Source organism: Saccostrea cucullata, unplaced genomic scaffold, assembly GCF_032062105.1.
Source record: "Saccostrea cucullata isolate Sc308-1 unplaced genomic scaffold, CSIRO_AGI_Scuc_v1 ctg953, whole genome shotgun sequence".
Lineage (NCBI taxonomy): Eukaryota > Metazoa > Mollusca > Bivalvia > Ostreida > Ostreidae > Saccostrea > Saccostrea cuccullata.
The window spans coordinates 63,403-83,581 of NW_026940663.1; the positions used below are offsets into that span (position 1 = coordinate 63,403).

General features: G+C 33.3%; 1 protein-coding gene across 3 annotated transcripts; it reads left to right on the forward strand.

The window, feature by feature from the left end:
- The first annotated feature begins 52 nt into the window (after nucleotides 1-52).
- Nucleotides 53-17,584, forward strand: LOC134255957 (protein pigeon-like). 3 transcript variants are annotated; one of them, XM_062738557.1, is made up of 31 exons: nucleotides 53-262; nucleotides 527-603; nucleotides 1,329-1,382; nucleotides 1,813-1,882; nucleotides 2,116-2,169; nucleotides 2,785-2,940; nucleotides 3,148-3,197; nucleotides 3,895-4,077; nucleotides 4,188-4,237; nucleotides 4,810-4,850; nucleotides 5,319-5,449; nucleotides 6,052-6,139; nucleotides 6,510-6,581; nucleotides 6,763-6,855; nucleotides 6,974-7,171; nucleotides 7,555-7,715; nucleotides 8,055-8,124; nucleotides 8,638-8,735; nucleotides 9,020-9,247; nucleotides 9,598-9,677; nucleotides 10,061-10,199; nucleotides 10,314-10,409; nucleotides 11,974-12,062; nucleotides 12,511-12,605; nucleotides 12,771-12,819; nucleotides 12,939-13,009; nucleotides 14,133-14,194; nucleotides 14,723-14,810; nucleotides 15,155-15,220; nucleotides 15,462-15,539; nucleotides 16,613-17,584. In XM_062738557.1, exons 1-31 carry the CDS (start codon nucleotides 160-162, stop codon nucleotides 16,726-16,728), a joined length of 3,006 nt encoding a protein of 1,001 aa, XP_062594541.1. In that variant the 5' UTR covers nucleotides 53-159; the 3' UTR covers nucleotides 16,729-17,584. The 3 variants fall into 3 exon arrangements, with proteins under 3 accessions (XP_062594541.1, XP_062594542.1, XP_062594543.1); XM_062738558.1 differs by having other exon boundaries at nucleotides 15,481-15,539; nucleotides 16,613-16,735; XM_062738559.1 differs by lacking the exons at nucleotides 9,020-9,247; nucleotides 9,598-9,677; nucleotides 10,061-10,199; nucleotides 10,314-10,409.
- The last annotated feature ends 2,595 nt before the right edge of the window (nucleotides 17,585-20,179 follow it).

A 20,179-nucleotide genomic window follows, 5' to 3' on the forward strand; every position in this document is an offset into this window, starting at 1 on the left:
GTTCATTGCCACGCCCCTTCCGACCTATTGTACTTTCGATCACGTGCATTTGTTTACTTCCGCTAAAACAGAAACTACAAACAATAAGGGGGAAGGGCATGAACTTAGTTATTTTTTACACGTGACAGGAATAAAAATGGTAAAATTAAACGAATTATTATGATAGAATTAAGAAACGTGTGCAACATTGTTGCTGATGCTGCGAATTATGTATCAAGGCGGAGGCGTGAAAGACGCCTCCCCTCAACAGCAAAAGATAGTGGTAAGTTTTGGGGTGGATAACAGTACAATGAGTAAGATGTAACTATTTGGTAACTTAAATACTATAATTGTGCTTTTAAAAAGATATCTGTAATAAACGTAGATTATATACTTTTTCACCTGACAAAAAATGATTAGACAACAACCCCCCACCTGCAACACCTCCCCAATGTAATTTATATTAAACTGTTTTAATTTGGAGATTTCATAATAAAGTTTTGTTTCATTACATATGTACTTTTTTACTATTTGAGTGTCATTGTAGAGCACCCAAGAATTTTGAACCAAGAGAAGAACGGAATAATCCTGTTTACCTGGGACGATGTCACACAAACAAGCAAGGTGGAGTGAAATTTATCACAAAATATAAAACAATGGAAGGCAGAAATTATTTGCTGGGTGGTGAATTCCAGGTGAGGGAGGGGCTTATTTTATACAGGTGTGAATTCCTTGGGTGCTAGCAGTCTACCTGTGGTCATTTGTCTCCTAATCCCTACACACAGGAAGCAATTTAATACAGTTAATACCCAGGGGTCAAACTTTACCTGTGTTGGGGATTTTGAGACAATTTCTAAATTAGAAATAAAAAATTGTAGGCCTAAGTAAACATGGTAAAATTTAGTTTTTCTCAATAATCTTATATTGTTTTGTGAAAGAACAAATTGAAAAAAAAGCAGTAAAATTAGATGAAATGGTTTAAACATACAAGTCATGTCACTATGTTTAACAGGAGAGGAGAAAATGCAGCGGAGCAGACTGGGATTCAAACCTGGGCCCCCTGAATCTCCAGTCAGGTGCTCTACCAAATGAGCTATCTGGCCACCCGCAATCTAACCTAGCTGAGCACTACATTTCTCCCTCCTTAATGATGTTTGGTCCCTCAAAGACCCCAACCCAGGCTCATCCTGGCCACGGCACCAAATGTAATGGGAGATTCAGGGGGCCTGGGTTTGAATAACGGTCTGGTCCTCTGCATTTTTCTCCTCTCCCATTACATATGATATGATTTATATGTAATATAATTTTGACAATGTTTTTGTCTTAAATTGATTCAATTAATCTTTCAGGGAGCCATATGTACCCATGTAGGATTGTATGACCCAACAAAAAAATCACATGAGGTAACCATATATACATGTATTTTTTAAATAAAACAATTAAAATCACATGGAAATTTTAATATTAATTTCAATTTAAGCTTTTGTAATTCATTACAGTCATTATGTATAACAATACTTTAATGAATAGAACTGTAATTCAATTTCTTAGTGTTTTATTAACATGTATAAGATATTTAAAATCACGTGGTAAAATTTTATGTATACAAATTTTCAATTTAAGCTTTTGTAATACAAATGTACGGCATATATATGACAGTCCTATCCGCGTAATTTTTAATGCGGATTTAACAGAAATTTTCCGTGGAATTAATGGAAAAACTTGTAAGGTATACAGTATATATCAAAGAAATCAATGTGTATTGTGTACAAAGCTAAGGCCCAAATATCATATACATGATACAGTATAAGAAAAAAAATCTTACAATTGTAGGTGATTTGGGTTTACAATCAGAGGGCCAGAATAGTTTCCTGTTCCTTAAACCAAGGGAGGTCACTCCTAGGTAGACAACACATCCTTAAATTTGACATGCTTTACAAATTTAAGACAAAAAAGATGAAATAAATATATATGCATGGAAATACATATAATATTTGGGGGGGTGGAGGAGGTAAATTTGTTTTGAGCATTAAAGTTAAGCAGCAAAAAATTTTAGTCTAAGACATATTCATAAACAAACATTAAATATATATCATTGAGAATGATTGTACATTATATATATAAATGTCATTTCAGCATTCACAGTAATTGGCAGGGATGACTCTTTCACAGCCAAAATTCCAGGCAAAGGTTTGTTCTAGATATTTTTAAAATTTTACAAGAAGAGTTCTTGCTTTTGCTAATGGAATAAATCTTTTTATTTCCTATCTAGCTTGTAACACGAGCTTTGATTGGTTACAAAGTCGGGTGTAAATATCCGTGCACCCGACTTGAGCCGGGTGTAAATAAAACGTGACGTCACAATGTATACATTCTCTATGATAAAAGCTAAAAATCATGTTTACAAAGCATTTTTATGGGTACAAAGGAAATAAATTCGTTTCCAGGTCCAATCAAGGGTGTACGGTTATTTACCCCGGGTTGTATTTACACCCATCGGCCTTCGGCCTCAGTCCCCGTACACCCTTGATTGAACCTGGATAACTAATAGTATCCAAATGATTCAAAAAAGATCATTTTTGATTTTTTTATTCATTCTTTAATTTTGGATTGTTTGTTTTTAATTTAGTTACTTTGAATTCTGTTAATTAAATTATATGTTTTCTCTGATATATGATTGAATATGTAACTAGAAGTACTAGTTTACCCATTACTTTTCCTTTTTTCAACACAGAAACTATTCTTAAGAACGATATATACTCTGTTATAAAGTCAGTTGTCACTTGTCAGTTGTCTTATTTTTAGATGTCTACAGTGTGTTCCTGGCAGAAACTCAGGCTACCAGCACCCGAGTTTTCTCCCTTAACCTGGAGCGACAACACTTTATAAAGGTCCAGTTTTTGTATGACAGCCAGACATCTGACCGCGAGTCTCATCTAATGGTCATGCTGCACAGGGAATGTAAGATTATTTGTACACAAATCAAAATTTTACCAATATCTGAATAGAGACTCACAGTGTAAAATGTGTTGCATTATGAGTGTTTATTATGCTACATATGAATATCATGCTGTATTGTGAATTAATAAGAACATATCAGTTATCCGGTCCAATCTTGATATTGAACTGTAAATCATTTATGATTACATTTGTCTTTTCTATTCTTAGCTGTTGGACTGTATCATATCAGGCTAGGCAGAGTTGGGGAGAAGGGGGTGGTACGTACACTGTCCATACACTCAGGAGATTATGTGTTCCTCTCAGCTATACAACTGTACTAAGAGGCTGCCTTGTTTGATAACAACCTTTCATGAAAGACTTCTTAATTGTTCTCAGTGACAAACATTTTCTTGTAAAAGACTTAATTTCCTCACCTAATTTAAATTTGTGCCTAGCTTAGTTCAAAATTTGACTTCAAACAATTTTTGAATTTTTCAAACTTCAGAATTGATTAATTAATTAAGAATGTTTTTAAGTTTAGTGTGAATTATTGGTGTGTGAATCACACAGACTTGTCACGTAGGCATGTTTTGCGCATCATGAAAAATATGCCTACATGCAAGTCCGTGGGATTTACACACCAATAATTCACACTGAACTTAAAAACATTCCTTATATTTACATTTTCCACGTCTTAAAGCATAAAAAATATACTCAATATTTGAATTTCTCGCTGCCCTATATGGAAATACTTTTACTAACGTCGATGTAGCCTTATAGTGACGTCACGTTAACACACGTATCTCCGTGTATATTTCTATGCGTTAGTATACAAGAAAATGGTTTTCAAATCAATTTCACTGTTGGCTTAGTAGAAAAATACAGCGAATGTAAACACTCCCTTATAAATACAGGTATGATATTCCATATTCCTATACATGTCCATGTCTATATATACAATGTATTTACATGTAGGTGATGAGGGACCAGCCAAAGACTGAGCAGTTAATTAAGCGTTTTTTCTGGTGTCAGTGGGACGTGCTTCACCAGAGACTGTACTACCTCCAGTACGTCAAGCGCGGGGAGGGGGACAAGGCCCGCATCACCCCCAATGTCTCCTGTATACAGTTCTACCAGAACAGCCAGCATGATAACATTGTAAGCTGAGGATTTCTGTACTTGTACAATTTCAAACTTGTTCAAGGATGAATGTTCCTTATGCTCAGTAAATGACATTATTTTCATTTTATGTTTTTTTTTTATTTCAGCTGGATATACCAATAGAATTTCCTTTCCCACACATAAAGACTAGCTCAAAGTATGTTTTTTTTTGTATTCTTCTTTTGCATGCCTTTACAAAAGACTGATCTTCTCATATTTTCCTCTTTCTATGTGTAGTGTATACATGTAGTACATGTAACAAAAAGATTGTATTGTAGTTGAATGCCCCCCTTAGAAGAAGGGAGGGTGTATTGCTTTCCTGCTGTCTGTCAGTCAGTCCACCAACATGTACAGTTTCTGTTCATTTTCTTTCGCCAAAGTTGCACTGAATTTATACAGATTTATCATAAGAATATCTAGAAGAAATTCTGTTTTGGGCATACTCAAGAAATTTCTGACAGAGTTATGCCCCTTGGACTTAGTAAAAATTCATTTGCAGTTTCTGAATATTTTTTTTTTTTTTTTGCAGAGGTTGCACATATGAAATGAAATTTGGTATACAGATCATTTATCATGATATAAATATCTAGGTCAAGTTCTGTTGGGTATGATCAAGCAAACCCTGTAATGTACGTATGTCCAAAGAGGTGGGGGTATTAGTGTTTCACAAACATCTCGATCTTCATTTTATTTCAGTGGTTATGATTATGTTGTGTTATTTTAAAACAGATTTCATTATTCAAGTGATCATTTGGATTGTGGAATTCCTGGTAAGTATATTTTAATTTTTGCCAAAAAGTCTTTGGATAAATAAGAAATTAAAACAAAAACTTACATAACATCTGACATTGTTCCACATGTGCACTCTCTTCTACCATCTACTGTAAACCAACTATAATTATTCCCATCATCTTTTATTCAGGATTCATCAGTTTTCAATCACTCCACAACGATAAATTTTTGCGACTTAAGTAAGGAAACATTTTCTAGCAATATATAGAAAAGAAATGGTTTGCAGCGATTAATAGAGTTAAATTTGGTCGCGAAATTTGCAAATGTTTCTCCCACGTGAATAAATGTTGGTTTACAGTTTATTCCTGAGATAGTCACTGTGCTTTATTTGTACTTATCAATGGTGATTAAAGGAATAACTATTTCTTCTAAGAGTACATGTACAGTGTACTTATTATACCAAATTGTAAGTGATAGTCAAGATTCATTTTGTTGTTATCCCACAGATTCATATCTCAATATGGTTGTGCTTACATTGGCCAATGGAACATTTTGCATCTGTTACCAAAAGATGTCCTCACCTTACACAGTAGATAGACGGTCACCGGTCAAACGGGCCAAGGTATCGCCCGGTCCTGTAAGTCTGTATAGATCATATTATTTATTACTCAATAAAATGGATTCTTCAAATTGTTGTTGCACTATGTATTTTACAAATTATTATTTCTCTTTTATATGTTCTCAGCAGATTTATTGAAGTACAAAGTGAATTTTAAATGATATTGATTCATGTAACAATTAATTAAAGATTTTTTATCACAGGTGCTTGTTTCATAGAATATGATAATTTACTACTATCCAATGTACTCTAAATTTTAGGCACACCTTATTTTCGCAAGATAGTCATTGACTCTTTATTAGCAAGACATAATTCTCACGTATTGTTTTTTTTTTTTACTACCTATATACATGTAATCATAAGGAATACTTTTGTACATACATGTATGCGAGAATGAAATTTTTGTGAGCTCATTGTCTTGCATAATAACGCAAATTTAAAATAAAAGTTCATGTGAATAAAAAGTGATTTACAGTAGCACAACAGTAGTAAATAAGGCAGCGTACTAAATGAAACAAGCATCTGTGTTCTTAATGCATGCATGCATATACAGCTGGAAAAGAATTTCTGTAGGTATTATAGTTACAGTTTACAAAAATGTTTTTTGCCATTTTTAACAGAACCCCTCACCCCTGAGTGCCCATAGTTTATCAGAATCTGATGAAGAGACTGTTGACCTTAATTACTATATTTGTATGGTGCATCACGGTATGTTAAAAATAATTTAATAAATTATATTGTAGACTATTAAAATATCATTGACATTTAAATTACCAAAGAATTATTTTACATGTATATTCAACTTTACTTCAGCTACAAAATTATAGTCACAACTATTTATTATTATGTTAGTTTGCAAGAATCATAGTTATAACAGTAACTGTATAAAGTTAATTATATACATGTACTACAGTGTAGTATATCAGAGATTCATGATCATTGCAAGCTTACACAAATATTAACTGTGCATACTAGTAAACTATGTACAGGATGTAACATACTTATTAGGGAAAACTAAGTTAAGTTAATTTGTACATAATTATATTATCAATTAAAGTTAACATCATTAATTTTATAGCCAAAACTCTGCATGGTTGTGTAACTGGGCTTCCATATTCCCGCAAATACAGACTTCACTTTTCCTGGCATGGTTAGTTGGAATATACATATACATGTATATATGTGCTTAATACACATCCATGAGTGTGAGATAATTGAAGAAGACACTGATGGACACACTGGTTTATTTTCCTCACTGCCAGTGAAATTCAGTAAGAAAATAAAAAAAAATATTCATGGAATCCTTTTGAAATTTCTTTGCTTCTTCACAGGAGACTATCTGATGGTGCTGTTGCCCGGCCATTTTGTACATCTTCTCAATGTTGGAATTGAATTTGAACCCTGTCAACATATTCTTCTTCACGGTAAAACTGAATTCATTATTAAACTTTTGAGTGACATTTCACTACAAGCTAATTCACTACTGAATGGGAGATATATCTTGCATCAAATACTGTTATGAATTGGAGATGTTTATTTCAGAACGCAGTATCCATGGAAACATCACTTCTATACATAATAGTGGTGACAGTGGTGTTACCATGGTTACAGGAAGTGGGGATTCACATGACACTTCTGCAGCAGCCATTTTGGATGTGTGTGTATTGTCACCAGCTGCAGAAAAATTAAACAACCTGTCCAACAGTTGTTTATATGAAATACAGAGAGATTCTCCTATGGGTATGTTTAAGATTATAAAGACAACCATGTGAACTTTTTTAACAAATTATTTTATATAAAAGCTATACATGATAATTAAAATTGATTGTTTTTGAAACTAATTACTAATAGTACCGGCAGGCTTTTGAATTTAATTCAACTGTGATCATATATATAAATTATTCTGAAAATTGAATCAAATTATATTTAAATATTAAACTTTATTAACAAAATCACCTACTCTACAACATGTTTCTAAATCACATGACTGTTAATTTTATTTTTAGAAAATAAAAATTAAAGTAAATTTACAAAAGCTGGCTGTATACATTTTAGTCCAGTTAATTTGTATCATAATTTGCATTCATTGTATCAAATTGTAACTCCCAAATTTACTTCCCAAGGAACCTGTTTCTATGACAACAGTAGCGGTGAGGTGTGGAAGGTCCACGTTAACATGGAGACGTTAATCCAGGTGTTTGTCCACTGTTACATGTCCACCACCAGGGCGGCGCTGTTACATTACGTACTGACCAGGACCCGTGACTTCTTCCTCATCAAAAGGGTCAGTTGTAGAAGATAATTAATTTTTAGCAATTATAAGCTTCATTCTAGATTCTCTGCATTTAGACAGAAATGCATGTAGCTTCAACCTTAGATGTTCTTGGGGAAAAGATAAACTCTGCTAAATTATATTTGCACAAAGAAATTACTATCTTTAAGAAATATATTGGATGCACAATTCATATCAGTTACATGGGCAGAAACGTATACATCACCTGAAATTTTGAAAATGCAAAGGTTGCACTTCTGTTATAATACAAGTAATTATAATAGGCTTAAATTGCATTTTTGCTAGTTTAATTGTCTTGGGTATTGCTCAAGTCTGTGTTTGTATTTGTAGCTCTTTGAAATGCTTAGCAATGACATACCAAGTAGTGAGGTACCTGCACTAATGGCCGAATTTCTTATTGGTCAGTATAGCTACAAAAAAAATTTGCTTATCTCTTATTGGACTTTTACAAGAAGCACTGACTTTGACAGTTGACTGTTAACTTGGACATTTAAATCTGTATTATCTACGGAGGTACAGAATTGATAGTGGATAAGAAGACCTTTCTAGTGGTCATAGTAAGGAGTTTAGGGGCAATAACATGAGAAGGCTGGGAGTTGAGGGTAGGATGGTTGTGTTTTTCTTCAAGGACAACTTATATGTGCTTTGAAAGAGCCCGTTATTTTTGTTAAATAAAATGTTGAGCTAAATATTTTTATCGCAAAAGAGCTTCCGTACACTATCCTATTGTAAAAGTTAATTCGTCATCTGTAATAGCCAGTGCTTAAATTCTCATAAAAGTCCATTGGTCAGTGTAATTGCATGCTTATATCTCTTTGGTTAATACACACTTATATCTGAAAATAATTGATTTCTGAACTCTCATTGGTTAGTTTATTGTAAGTATAATGTTCTCTATTTATTTTTCTCAAAGTCACCACCTACTCCAGTATGAGGCGACAGTTTGACAGAGAAATCCTGAAGCTTGTTCCTTTTACTGCTTCTGACACATTCAGGGGACAATTTGAGAAGGTAAGGTAAACCAAGTACTTTTTCATATTAGATTAACATGGTACTTAAATTCAGCATTTAAAATTTAGTAAAATTATATCTTTATTTTCAACTGATTATTAACACATTTTTTAAATTACCACAACTGAATCTAGAAAATGGCAGGCAAAAACTGAAATGTATAATGGCTTGTACTTGAAAATTTGGACAATGAAGCAAGCAATAATTGATTGATGCATGGCAGGAAAACATCTTAGTCTTTCATCGTTATGATAAAGTTGACTTATAGTTTCTGAATCTCCTAGAGCTATGAAGGGGAGAGAATTGCCCGGATATCCTATTCCCCGTTGGTCTGCGTGAACATAGCCTCTAAGTCCGCCAAGGACAGGACCCGTAAACAAGGCAGCGTGGGAGACGACCTCTGGGATATTCTGAGACATCACCTGCGCTGGATGCAGATAGAGGAACTCGTACGATTCTCCCACAAATCTGTGAAAACGCTGATGGAAGCAAGAGCCCAGAGCAGAAATAAGGTACTGATACATGTAGATTGCAAAGTTAAATTCTTTTTTAAATACACCGTACATGCAATTAATAATGCTAGAAATAAATTATGTGGTGTCAGAATTTCTCAAAAGTTACTTTCATAAAACAGTATTTGTCACTTTTGAAGAGCAGCAGAGATGAGAAAAATTAGAATCAGATTTAAAGGGGCATAACTCTGAGATATTTCTGATTTCAGAGGTTTTGTGAAGAAAAAAAACCTGATAGATTATTTGATATTGAAAGGGCCTAATTTTCAAAGACAGATTGTAGTAATTTTAAATAACTAACTGTTGAATTTTATACTTGTTCTTACTTAATGATGCTCAATTTATAACAGGAAGGAGCTGGCCAGGGTACCAAGTCAGAGGACCAGTTTTTCTTTTCCTCCCTCCATGGGCACAAGTCAAGATCAAATAGGTTTGTATAAACTTAAGATAGATTAATAAGACCATCTCTCAAAATCAGAGTCATCTTTATTATTCATTAGAATATACATGTCATTGATTAAGAAGTTGGATAGTTTGGAATACCTGAGGAGGCTTTGTGGTAAATAATTATAGATAACTCATTGAGATAAAACATAATAATACACTTTAAACACTTTGCTCCACAAGGTACAAAAATGTAGATTATTGATTAATTTCCACTTTATGCATATAAAACATTATATAAAACATTATTATTTATTAACCTCTTCTCTGTCAGATGGGAGATAAAGTATACAAAATAGCCATGACAATTTAATCTCATAATCTGAATTTTGTCTTATGTGAGTGTCACTGAATTGTACTTTTTTTCAGATCGGAGTCCCCGGCCCCTGGAACCACAACATTCAACAACAACATGAAGCGTGTGAGGCCAGACACAGTGTTAGGGACAGCTCCACCATTTCTACAGGGAAACAACATCTCCAAATGCTCAGAAACGGCTATGGATATGGTAATTATTTTTTGTTTTAGAAAAAATAAACACTGTGATATAAGGAAATAACTGAAATTTGTTTTCTTTGCAATGCAGATCTTATTATTGAGTAATTGATTTCATTTATTCCAGACTAAAGAATTGTTCACCACTCATTTAAACAAGTATTTAAGGAAAGAAGCGAGGTCAAAAGGTCATTCAGTTGCCAAGGAATACATAGCTTGTCAGGTAAGAAAGAATACTTAACCTTCTAGATACAACATTAGTCACTATGATCAAAGAAATATTGTTAAAAACATGTAGTAGGAAAGGAGGAATGCATACAGAAAATATATGGCTTGTCCAGGAATCAAACCTGGAACCCCAGCGTTGATGTTCTACCACTGTCAGCTACACAGGCCAATATCCATGGTCTGTATATGGCTCAGAATGTCATCCTTACCATATTTTTGTTGATTTTTAGCTCACCTCAACGAAGTTGGGGGAGCTTATGTAATACCCTCGGCGTCGGTGTCGGCGTCAGCGTCGGCGTCCGTGTCGGCGTCGGCGTCCCAGGTTAAGGTTAAGTTTTTTGGAGCAGTTTTCTTTTTAAGTACTTTTATGTCCTATATTGATTAGACATGCATGGAAGATGGTTCTACTGTGTTTCATTGTACCATTCAAAGTTTCAGATGCTGCAGTTTCAGCAAAGGAATGACCAGGTTAATGTTTTTGGAGCAGGTTAACATTTTTGGTGCAGTTTTTGGTGTAGATTTCATTTCCAAGTTACTATAAGCCTTATGTTGACCAAACTTGCATGGATGATACATCTAAGGATGGATACTACCAGGCTTGCTTCGGATGCTGAATCTGACCTACATTTTCCAGTTGAGTGAACAGGTTAAAGTTTTTTGCAGGTTTCATTTGCAAGTAACTTTAAGCCCTATGTTGACCAAACTTGCATGCATGATACATCTAAGGATGAATATTTCCGGGCTTGCTTCAGATGCTGCATCTGACCTACATTTTCCAGTTGAATGAACAGGTTAAAGTTTTTGGTGCAGGTTTCATTTGCAAGTAATTTTAAGCCCTATGTTGACCAAACTTGCATGGATGATACATCTAAGGATGCACACTACTGGGCTTGCTTCGGATGCTGAATCTGACCTACATTTTCTGGTTGAGTGAACAGGTTAAAGTTTTTGGTGCAGGTTTCATTTCCAAGTAACTATAAGTCCTATGTTGACCAATCTTGCATGGATGATACATCTAAGGATGCATACTACCAGGCTTGCTTCAGATGCTGAATCTGACCTACTTTTTGTGGATGACTGAAAATGTTAGTTTTTAATACATGTTTCATTTCCAATTAACTATGAGCCCTATAATGAGCAAACTTGCATGGACGATACATCTTAGGATGCACACTAATGGACTTGCTTCGGATGTTGAATTTGACATACATTTTTCAGATAATAGACCAGGTAAAAGGTATGGTTGCAGGTCTATTACCAAAAACCTATAAGGCTCATATAACATAGTATAAACCGAACTTGCACAAATGTTGCATCAAGAGATGAAAATCTCAAATTTGCTTCAGATGCTGGATTTTGATTACATTTTCATTAAGAAGAACTAGTTTAAATTTTTTATGTAGGTCTATTTCAAAGTATCAGATCAAAATTGCTTAAATATTTTCATTTTTGGAATGTACACTTTTTTTTTGGTTAATTGTGTGACTTTGCCTTACTTAAAGACAACATTCGTTGAGGTGAGCTCTGTAATCTCTGATTACCTATGTTTTGATTTTCAGATACAGCAGTCCAGACAACTCTGTCATCTCCTGTGGAATCTTCGAGGTCCTCTCCTCCCCTACACTGACTTAGACTTCCTACCTAACCTGTGAGTGTTATTTTTTTCTTCCCTGCACTGACTTAGACTTCCTTCCTAACCTGTAAGTGTTCCTGTTTTCGTCATTTAAAGGAAGATCCCTTTATCTGATGATAAGATGGTGAATTGTGTCTGTTTAAGGTCTGATATTGACATACTGTAAAAGTGATCCAGAACTTTGACAATCTGGAAAGAAAAAAAGATGAATTTTCTATAGTCATCAAAGTTTCCATTTTACATTTCCGTTTAAGAGTAATGTAGAATATAATTTATAATGTTATTAGATAGTCAGAGTTTTCCCTCATCTTTTCAAAATTACATCCAAATAATCGAACTTTTAACCCTTTCAAATAGCAATTTCTTTTTTACAGTTTTGCATTTCGGTAAATGCTTAAAGTTCCATCTGTAGTTGCAAATATGTGTAGCCTCTTTTAATAACTGAACCTTTTTTTTTTGGTAGAACTGACCCATCGTCTGATGATGAGTACGAATTGTTCCAGCTGTTTGAGAGATATTATCAGACATGCCAGGATTTATCATTCCCTCTTCCTCAAGGTATGTAGCTTTATAGGCAGATCTGGTCATGTTTGTGTGTGTTCAGGTGTAAAGAAGTGGGAAATAGGGGGTTTAGATCTACTTGTTACATGTATAATGTAATGAAACACATGTAATGCATGTTCCTCTGTGATTTTGAATTAAATGTGGTTCTATCTGTTTTAGGTTTTGTTTCATACTTCACAGCTCTGGGTTACCGAAATTTAAATACCAGGTAAAATATCACTAACTTACAAACTGTAGGCAGTACTTTTATAGAAATTACTTCCGTTTTGACTCAAACATTTGTCTGTTTTATCAATGATTATTAATTGCCTTGTTTTCCTTCCCCAGTCTGTTCCTGCAGTATGTTGATCATGGAGTCCTTCAACTTACAGGAGAATTCATGGCTCAGGTTCTAGCAGGTAACACAAAAATTAAATTACTATATTAACATAAATGTCTTTTTTTATGAATAACAATTCATGATGAAAATTATGTAGTGTAACTGGACTTCTGAAAAATCTAATAAAATCCAAGTTTGTGCAACATGTTTGCGGTATTAAGGCACTGGGTGCAAATATTCTTCAGAATTTTCAAATTACAGTGACTTGCCCCTAATGGGAAAGGATGTAACATTGCTTATAATAATAAGTACCTTTAAGACACTTTGGTTTATATTATTTTTAGTAGGGATGGGTATCGCCAAAAATTTTGTATCGCGATATATCACAAATTTTTCTCAAAATATCACGATAATATTATGATATTTTTACTATCAATTTTTGCAATGATTTTTAATGAATTGTCATTATTTTTCATAAAAATATTCTAGAAAAACAAAATCTCACTTTATAAAAATTTTTATGAACATGCATAAATAATTTAATTTTAGTTGTAACACCTCATTTGATTGGTTAAACGGTTTTATCCATTTTGTATAACATAACTTGCCTACGTCACAATGAGTTACGTCAAAAACGTATTACTCCACTTGACGTTAATTTTAAAATAAAGCTCAATTTTAAACCTTTTTCACCAGGAAATATTGTCTTATTGTCTACCCTGAAATTAAATTATAAGGAATGAAGCTTTTTTCAACTTATGTTATCTGATATAACAAAACTTGGGGCAGTTTACGCTTTCTTATAAACCGCTTCACGGTTTATAAAGCGTAAACTGTCCCATGTTATGTAATATCGGATAACATTAGTTGAAATAAGCTTCATTCCTTAAAAGTAATCATGTTTGGATGGTAAGATGCTGTTCTTTTCACCTTTTACAGCATTTCTTAGACTTTCTTTAATTGTAATTTGAAAGATTGAACAAATAAATGAATAATTTCTGGACTTTATAATATGTACTTAAATACCGGTATTTAGGTCTCCGTATCACGATACGTATCGTGCAACAAAAAATCACGATATACCGGTATACCGATAAAATCGCACATCCCTAATTTTTAGCAAAAAAAAAAAAAAAAAATCATGGAAGTAAGGGAAGGGATTAATAAATTTGTAAACATCTCTAATTTCTCTTTTTTCCTAGACATTCAAGACACCAAGGAAGGTGTGAGAATAAAACAACAAATAATTTCCAGATTACCTCAGGTATGATTTGTCTGAAAGGGGAAAAAAAGAATTCTGAGACTCCTGATTCTGAATCTGGCCCTGGGACAATAAAAAATAGATGAGCCTACTTTTTATCTCAGTCTTGCTTTTACAAAAGGAATATGTAGCAAAAAGTGAGAATGAGATCAAAAGTGAGTTTGATTTGTCTAAGTTTTCTGGCCCCAGAGCCAGTCATGACAAATATTTTTAGGACATTCATGAAATTTCCCACTGAGTAGCGAAAGAAAGCCAATTGTAGAAACATGAAATAAATTTTAAGTTTAAGCACAGTTTGTATTGCTAAATGGAGTCAAAGTATGGTTGTGAAGGAAAATGCCTCCAATAAACATTTTTTAAGGAAAATATGAATCTTTATTCTAAGGTTGGGGCAAATTTTAGAGGGTTTGGGAGCACCCCTTCTCTTAATCTATCATTGATATTTGTACAGGGATTTGTTCAACATCTGCAGCACTGGCAACTGAATCTGTTTTATTCTTTGACTATTCTACTGATATCTTTGTTTAATAGAACCTGGCAGAGGAGTGTTATAGAGAGTGGAACAACCCCCTGTGTCACAGGTACTTCGCCCACAAACAGGTGTCCAGCATCCTCCAAGGTACATGTAGGGGAAATCGGTCGATGTTATTGGCAGAGAATTCTGTAAACTCATTAACAAATAGAAAAATTACTTGATTATCAATCAGTAGTTTAATTAATCAGAATGTTGGGTGTTAGTGTCATATTTTTTAGGGGTAGGGGTGAGGGTCAAGAGTATAGTTTTGTTTAGGAAATTGTTCTCAGGGAATAAATTCTATAACAAGAATGATTCATACATGGTAATACAAGCGGAAATCAAATTTACTATGTTCCTTTCTTTTCTCAATGTAGATATTGATATGTACTGGTTACTTCACTGATTAGAAATGTGCTGTTAATTCATGTCCTACTTTCTATCCACAGATTCTAACATCCAACAGGAGCGCAGTAGAAAATTATCTGATTACTCCTATATGGCCAGAGACAGATGTAAGTCTCTGTGGTATATACCAGTATAGGAGAAGTACCTTTGATTAAGATTGTGATATTTTTCATCAGAACTGTTCATTTTGCCAATAAATTGGACAAAATTTGCTCACTTGAGCTTAGAGGCTCTTGTAAGCTTTTCTGATCCATGAATAATATATTTTACAATTGTTTATTTGTTTAACATAATGGGAACTATTTAACAAATCATGATTAATCTTAAAAATTTGTTATATTCTTTAAGCCGAGAGTTCAAACTCAAGCTTGGCTGATGTCTCCTTTCCACCATTGGCCTCTTTCCTTCATTATCTCGAAACTTTAGGTGAGTTGTTTTAAATATTAGAAAAGTAAAATTACAGACATGCATTTTTTCATGTTTCATAAAATGTTGATTTTAATTTGTATTTGCCATTATGGCATTGAATCCTTATTGATACAACACAAGGTAATGACATCATGATTCCAGAATTTAAAACAGCAAGGATTCAGTCTTTTCTAGCTCATTCCTATATTCATTGATTCAGTAGTTTCTGGTTTGTAGTCATTCAAGTTGCAGCCTTGATAATTATTAGTACATTCAACTTTTAAAAGACTTGTTTTCTTGTAAATTTATGAAATTATCTACATTCATTTTCTGTTAAACTAATACCACAACCATGAAGTATACATGTGATAGGTTAAAAAAAAAAAGAAAACTTTTTAAAAGACACAAGACATAAAATTTTGTACAAGCTCAATAAAAATCTTTTTCATCTAATCTGCTTTACAAAAAATGCATTAAAAACTGCTCATTACAATCCTTTTGTGCAAAAATAGTGTTACCTTGTATAACGCTATGGTGCATAATTATATAATTTACATTTCTAAATACTTTTCTTTAAGATTCTATGCAAATAGGAAGACTGTTCATTTTCTCATGAGCTACCATGAATGTGCATGGATATCTCCAATGTTACGTCATAATACCACACTTGACGTCAAAACTATAGTGCAAATTGTTTTGCTTTAAAAATGACAGTTGAATGGCATAAATTTTAAGGCAACTCATCAGAAAAATAATGTAAATATAAGAAATGAATTTAATTTTTGAAGATTCATGAGGTATATGAACTACAAAGCTTCACTCTGGCATATTTATCATGAAGCAAATATGCCGGAGTGAAGCATCGTAGTTCATAACCTCATGAATCTTCAAAAATTAAATTCATGCATTTCTAAATAGTTCTATTCAAAAGCATGTTCAAGGATTTGATCACGTGACTGACCCATATATTTATATCCTGATAAAAGTTTTCAAATTATACCTTATTTTTTAATTATATATACCCTCTGTTTTACCATCTTCGTGATGTACATGCAAGAAACTTTAACTGTCTGTGAATTTTCTATTTTTAGACACAACTAAACAGACCCATACCCAGAATCCATTAGATGTGAACTTCCTGTCTGACGTGGCTCTATATCACACCAAAAAGGAGAACAAATATGACATGTCTACTGTCAACTTCTAGTCCTTACTGAAATGTTTCCTTAAAACTAGTGATCAAGGACATTTCATTCAAATTAGAATAGTAGTCAACATTTTTTATTTGCCAAGAAATTTTCATTTGATCGTCTTCCAAAGACAAGGTTTTGACTTTATCATGTTATAAATTTTGAATTTACCAGGGGGAGGTAGAAGCAAAATGCAAAGTTAGTTGTAATTGTGGTGTGTTGTTTTGCATTTACATGTACCTCCATAAGTAAATAAAAAATTTGCAATATGATAAGTTTCTGATGCATTCTTCTACTATGGAATGGAGCTGATCAGAAATCTTTGACATTGGAAGATCTGGTTCATGTATGTTATCAATGTGATAATTTAATAAGCTTGACTCGGGAGAATCTGGCATATTTTACTAGTATTGGACTTTTAGAGAAGCACTGACTTTTACAGTTGACTGTTTATTTGGACATTTAAACATTCACATCTACGGAAGTACATAATTGATAATGGAAAAGAAAACTTTTCTAGTGGTTATGGTAATTGTGTTAGGGGCACTTGTATGTGAAGGCCTGGATTTGAGGGTAATATGGTTGTCGTTTTCTTCAAGGACAACTTATCTGTGCTTTGAAATAGCCCATTTTTTTTTCATTGAATTAAATGTTGAGCTAAATTATTATATCGTAAAAGAGGTTACGTACATTGTCCTAGTGTGAGAGTAATTCATCAACCATAAAAGTCCGTGCTTCTCGTAAAAGTCCTTTAGTGATCCCTTGATATGATGCAGTCTGTGATGCTGGTTGTTTAAAATATTACTTTAAATTTATGATGGGATATTTGTGCAATATTATAACCATTGTTGTTGATTAAATTGTTTTATTTTATTATTTATTTATTTATTTATTAATAAATGAGGAATAAATTTGATGTTAAAATTCTGATATTGATTGATTGTATGCTATTTTACGTCCAGTTCGGGAATTTTTTGCTCATTTAGAATCGTCACCAAATAACTTGAGCGGCTTCAAATATAAACCTTTACTTGGCACTCAGGGTCATTGAGTTGTGTTGGGACAAACACCTACCAAGACAAGAGGCGTAGGTTTTTAATGTTCTGAAGGACCTGCAATTTTCACTTTAAAGTGTCGGCCCATGGTTAAGGAACAGTTACTATCTATTTTTATAGACTTAGGTTAGTCAAGTCCGAGATTCAGACTCAAGTTTATTCGATCACGGAGCAAGTGCTCTAACAACTGAGCTACAATGTATAGTGACAGTACCTCTTGTTTGAATTGGATTACAGAGCTACCACGTGATGAAAAAGAAAACTGTGAAGGATAGTATTGTTCTCTTGCCTACCACCAAGTCAATTTTCAAAAGTAAAGATATTCGAATGATTTTTTAAAAATATTTATACTGATATTTATATGGATTTCCATCAAACATTTCTTATTTGAGCAAACATTTCTTATTTGAGAAAATAACGAGTAATGACGCCAAAATTTTGACAAATATCTTTTTTTCTTCTATAGAAATCGAGAGAAAACAGAAAATAATTTACACCACCGTTAAACAAAATATCCTTGTTATGGGTAATTTGGACTGTCATTTCACAAATTCTTGCCAAAGCTGTTTGTGTTTCACGGGGGACATATGTTTATAGACACAAACCGAAAAAATACTTTTTTTCCAGCATTTTCTAAGTCTTTTACAGATGAAACATTGTATTTTACTACAATATGCTTAATTTTATGAGCATAAATCATAAGAAAAGATTTAAGAAAAAAATTTTCATATCTAAGACTTTTTTAAATTATGGTGGTGCTTTAGAGCCCGATTTCCGTGGAAAATATCGTCCAACCCCCTTATATCAGGTGCTGGAATTAGGGATATTTTACTATTTAGCCCTAGTTTTCAAATAATTAGTTGATTGCCATTGAACTGTTCTATATATTTAACTAAGATTTTATGGCCAAATTGTCATCAATACTGAATTAAATAGTTGTAAAATGTAGGCGGGAATCGAAAGTTAACTGAAAGGTGACTGATAGTCTTTTAAAAGTCACTGAACGGCAGTAATCTTCCATTTAATGACTTTTCCAGACCTTTCCGTTGACTGTCAGACTGACAGTTGAAGTTTCATCCTGTGAACTGGGAATTATTTCTAGTAAGTGGTGGTCCAACAAATAAAATGGTCCTTCTCTAATATGGAAAGCCTTTAAACTGTCAGTTTTAAATATTTTTATATTACCAACAACCAAGCTTAATCTGAAATACCCTTAATGCTGAATTCTTTAACTAAATAAAATTTCTTAATATAGATATTTATTGTGTGGCTCTATCAGGCCTCTTTCTTTACTCCTCAATAATTTTTTTATAAGATTGGAGATGTACTACCTTCATCATATATTTGAGAAAGGATGTTGATCTGATGTCAATATATTAATCCTCCAGAGAACTAATTCATTTATTTACTTATTGCAGAGGTAAAATGAAGGAACATTAATGGTGCCTTTTAGAAATAATTACACCCAGGAAAGGTAGGCAGGGTTTTTGTTTTTAAAAAGTTCAAAAACCGGCCACAGGAGTATTTCAATACGTCTGACAAGCTAAGACGACTGAAAATAAGCATAGAAAATAGAAAGAGAGTATAAATAAAACAAAACAGAACTAAGTGATCGTCCATATTCGCTAGAACTCAGGCATCATGAAACTCCTTTATCCCCAAAACGTATGAAAACTATGAAAGGAATAAAAAAAAAATCAGATATATCAGGACTATAAAAAAAATATGAAGATGACGAACAGTATTCAAGATCAAAAGTCCATTAAACAATAAAAAATATAGGAACATAGCAAACACGGACCTCCAAAACATCAGAGTTGAGATCAGGTGCCATGAAAAAGTAAGCATCACCTGCCGACCGGTCACACCCGCCGTGTGCTCCATGTCATGATCGGGAAATATCGTGTTTATTGTGCATCCCTAAAAATGAGTATGCTGAAGCTTTTCTGGTGACGAGTACAAACATTTAAGACATCTGTAAAGGTCAAGGGGGAATACTATACAGGGTTGAACCTGCTTTACATGCTTTACTTAGTTTAGGTGACCATTTGCATTACTTATTGCACATCCCTCGTACATGTATTAGAAGAAGGTGATTGATTGATTAGTTAGTTATATTTGTATAACGCCGAGTCGGAAAATATTTCAGTCATGTTTTGTCGATATTGCAAGAAGAAGGTCTTATATCGATTCTATTTTTACATGTAGTTATGATGTGACTAGCTGCTTTGCACATTATACTGACATTCAGTTCTCCTCATGTTGAAATAAGAAAAAAAGTCAAACCCTCTGACAGTTTTGGCATGCAAATTGCTATTTATATAATTTTCATTTAGAATTCCAAATTAAAGGACTTTATTCGGTAATAACTAATAACCAATATTTGCCCCCCCCCCCTCAATCAAACTTTGAC

What these genes read in the sequence shown, in the direction of transcription:
- LOC134255957 (XM_062738557.1), top strand. Translation starts at nt 160, where the DNA reads ATGATAGAATTAAGAAACGTGTGCAACATTGTTGCTGATGCTGCGAAT. An exon ending in CCAAGGGAGGTCACTCCTAG is followed by an intron (nt 1,883 to 2,115) that starts GTAGACAACACA and finishes ATGTCATTTCAG; the next exon opens with CATTCACAGTAATTGGCAGG. An exon ending in TTAGACTTCCTACCTAACCT is followed by an intron (nt 12,063 to 12,510) that starts GTGAGTGTTATT and finishes TTTTTTTGGTAG; the next exon opens with AACTGACCCATCGTCTGATG.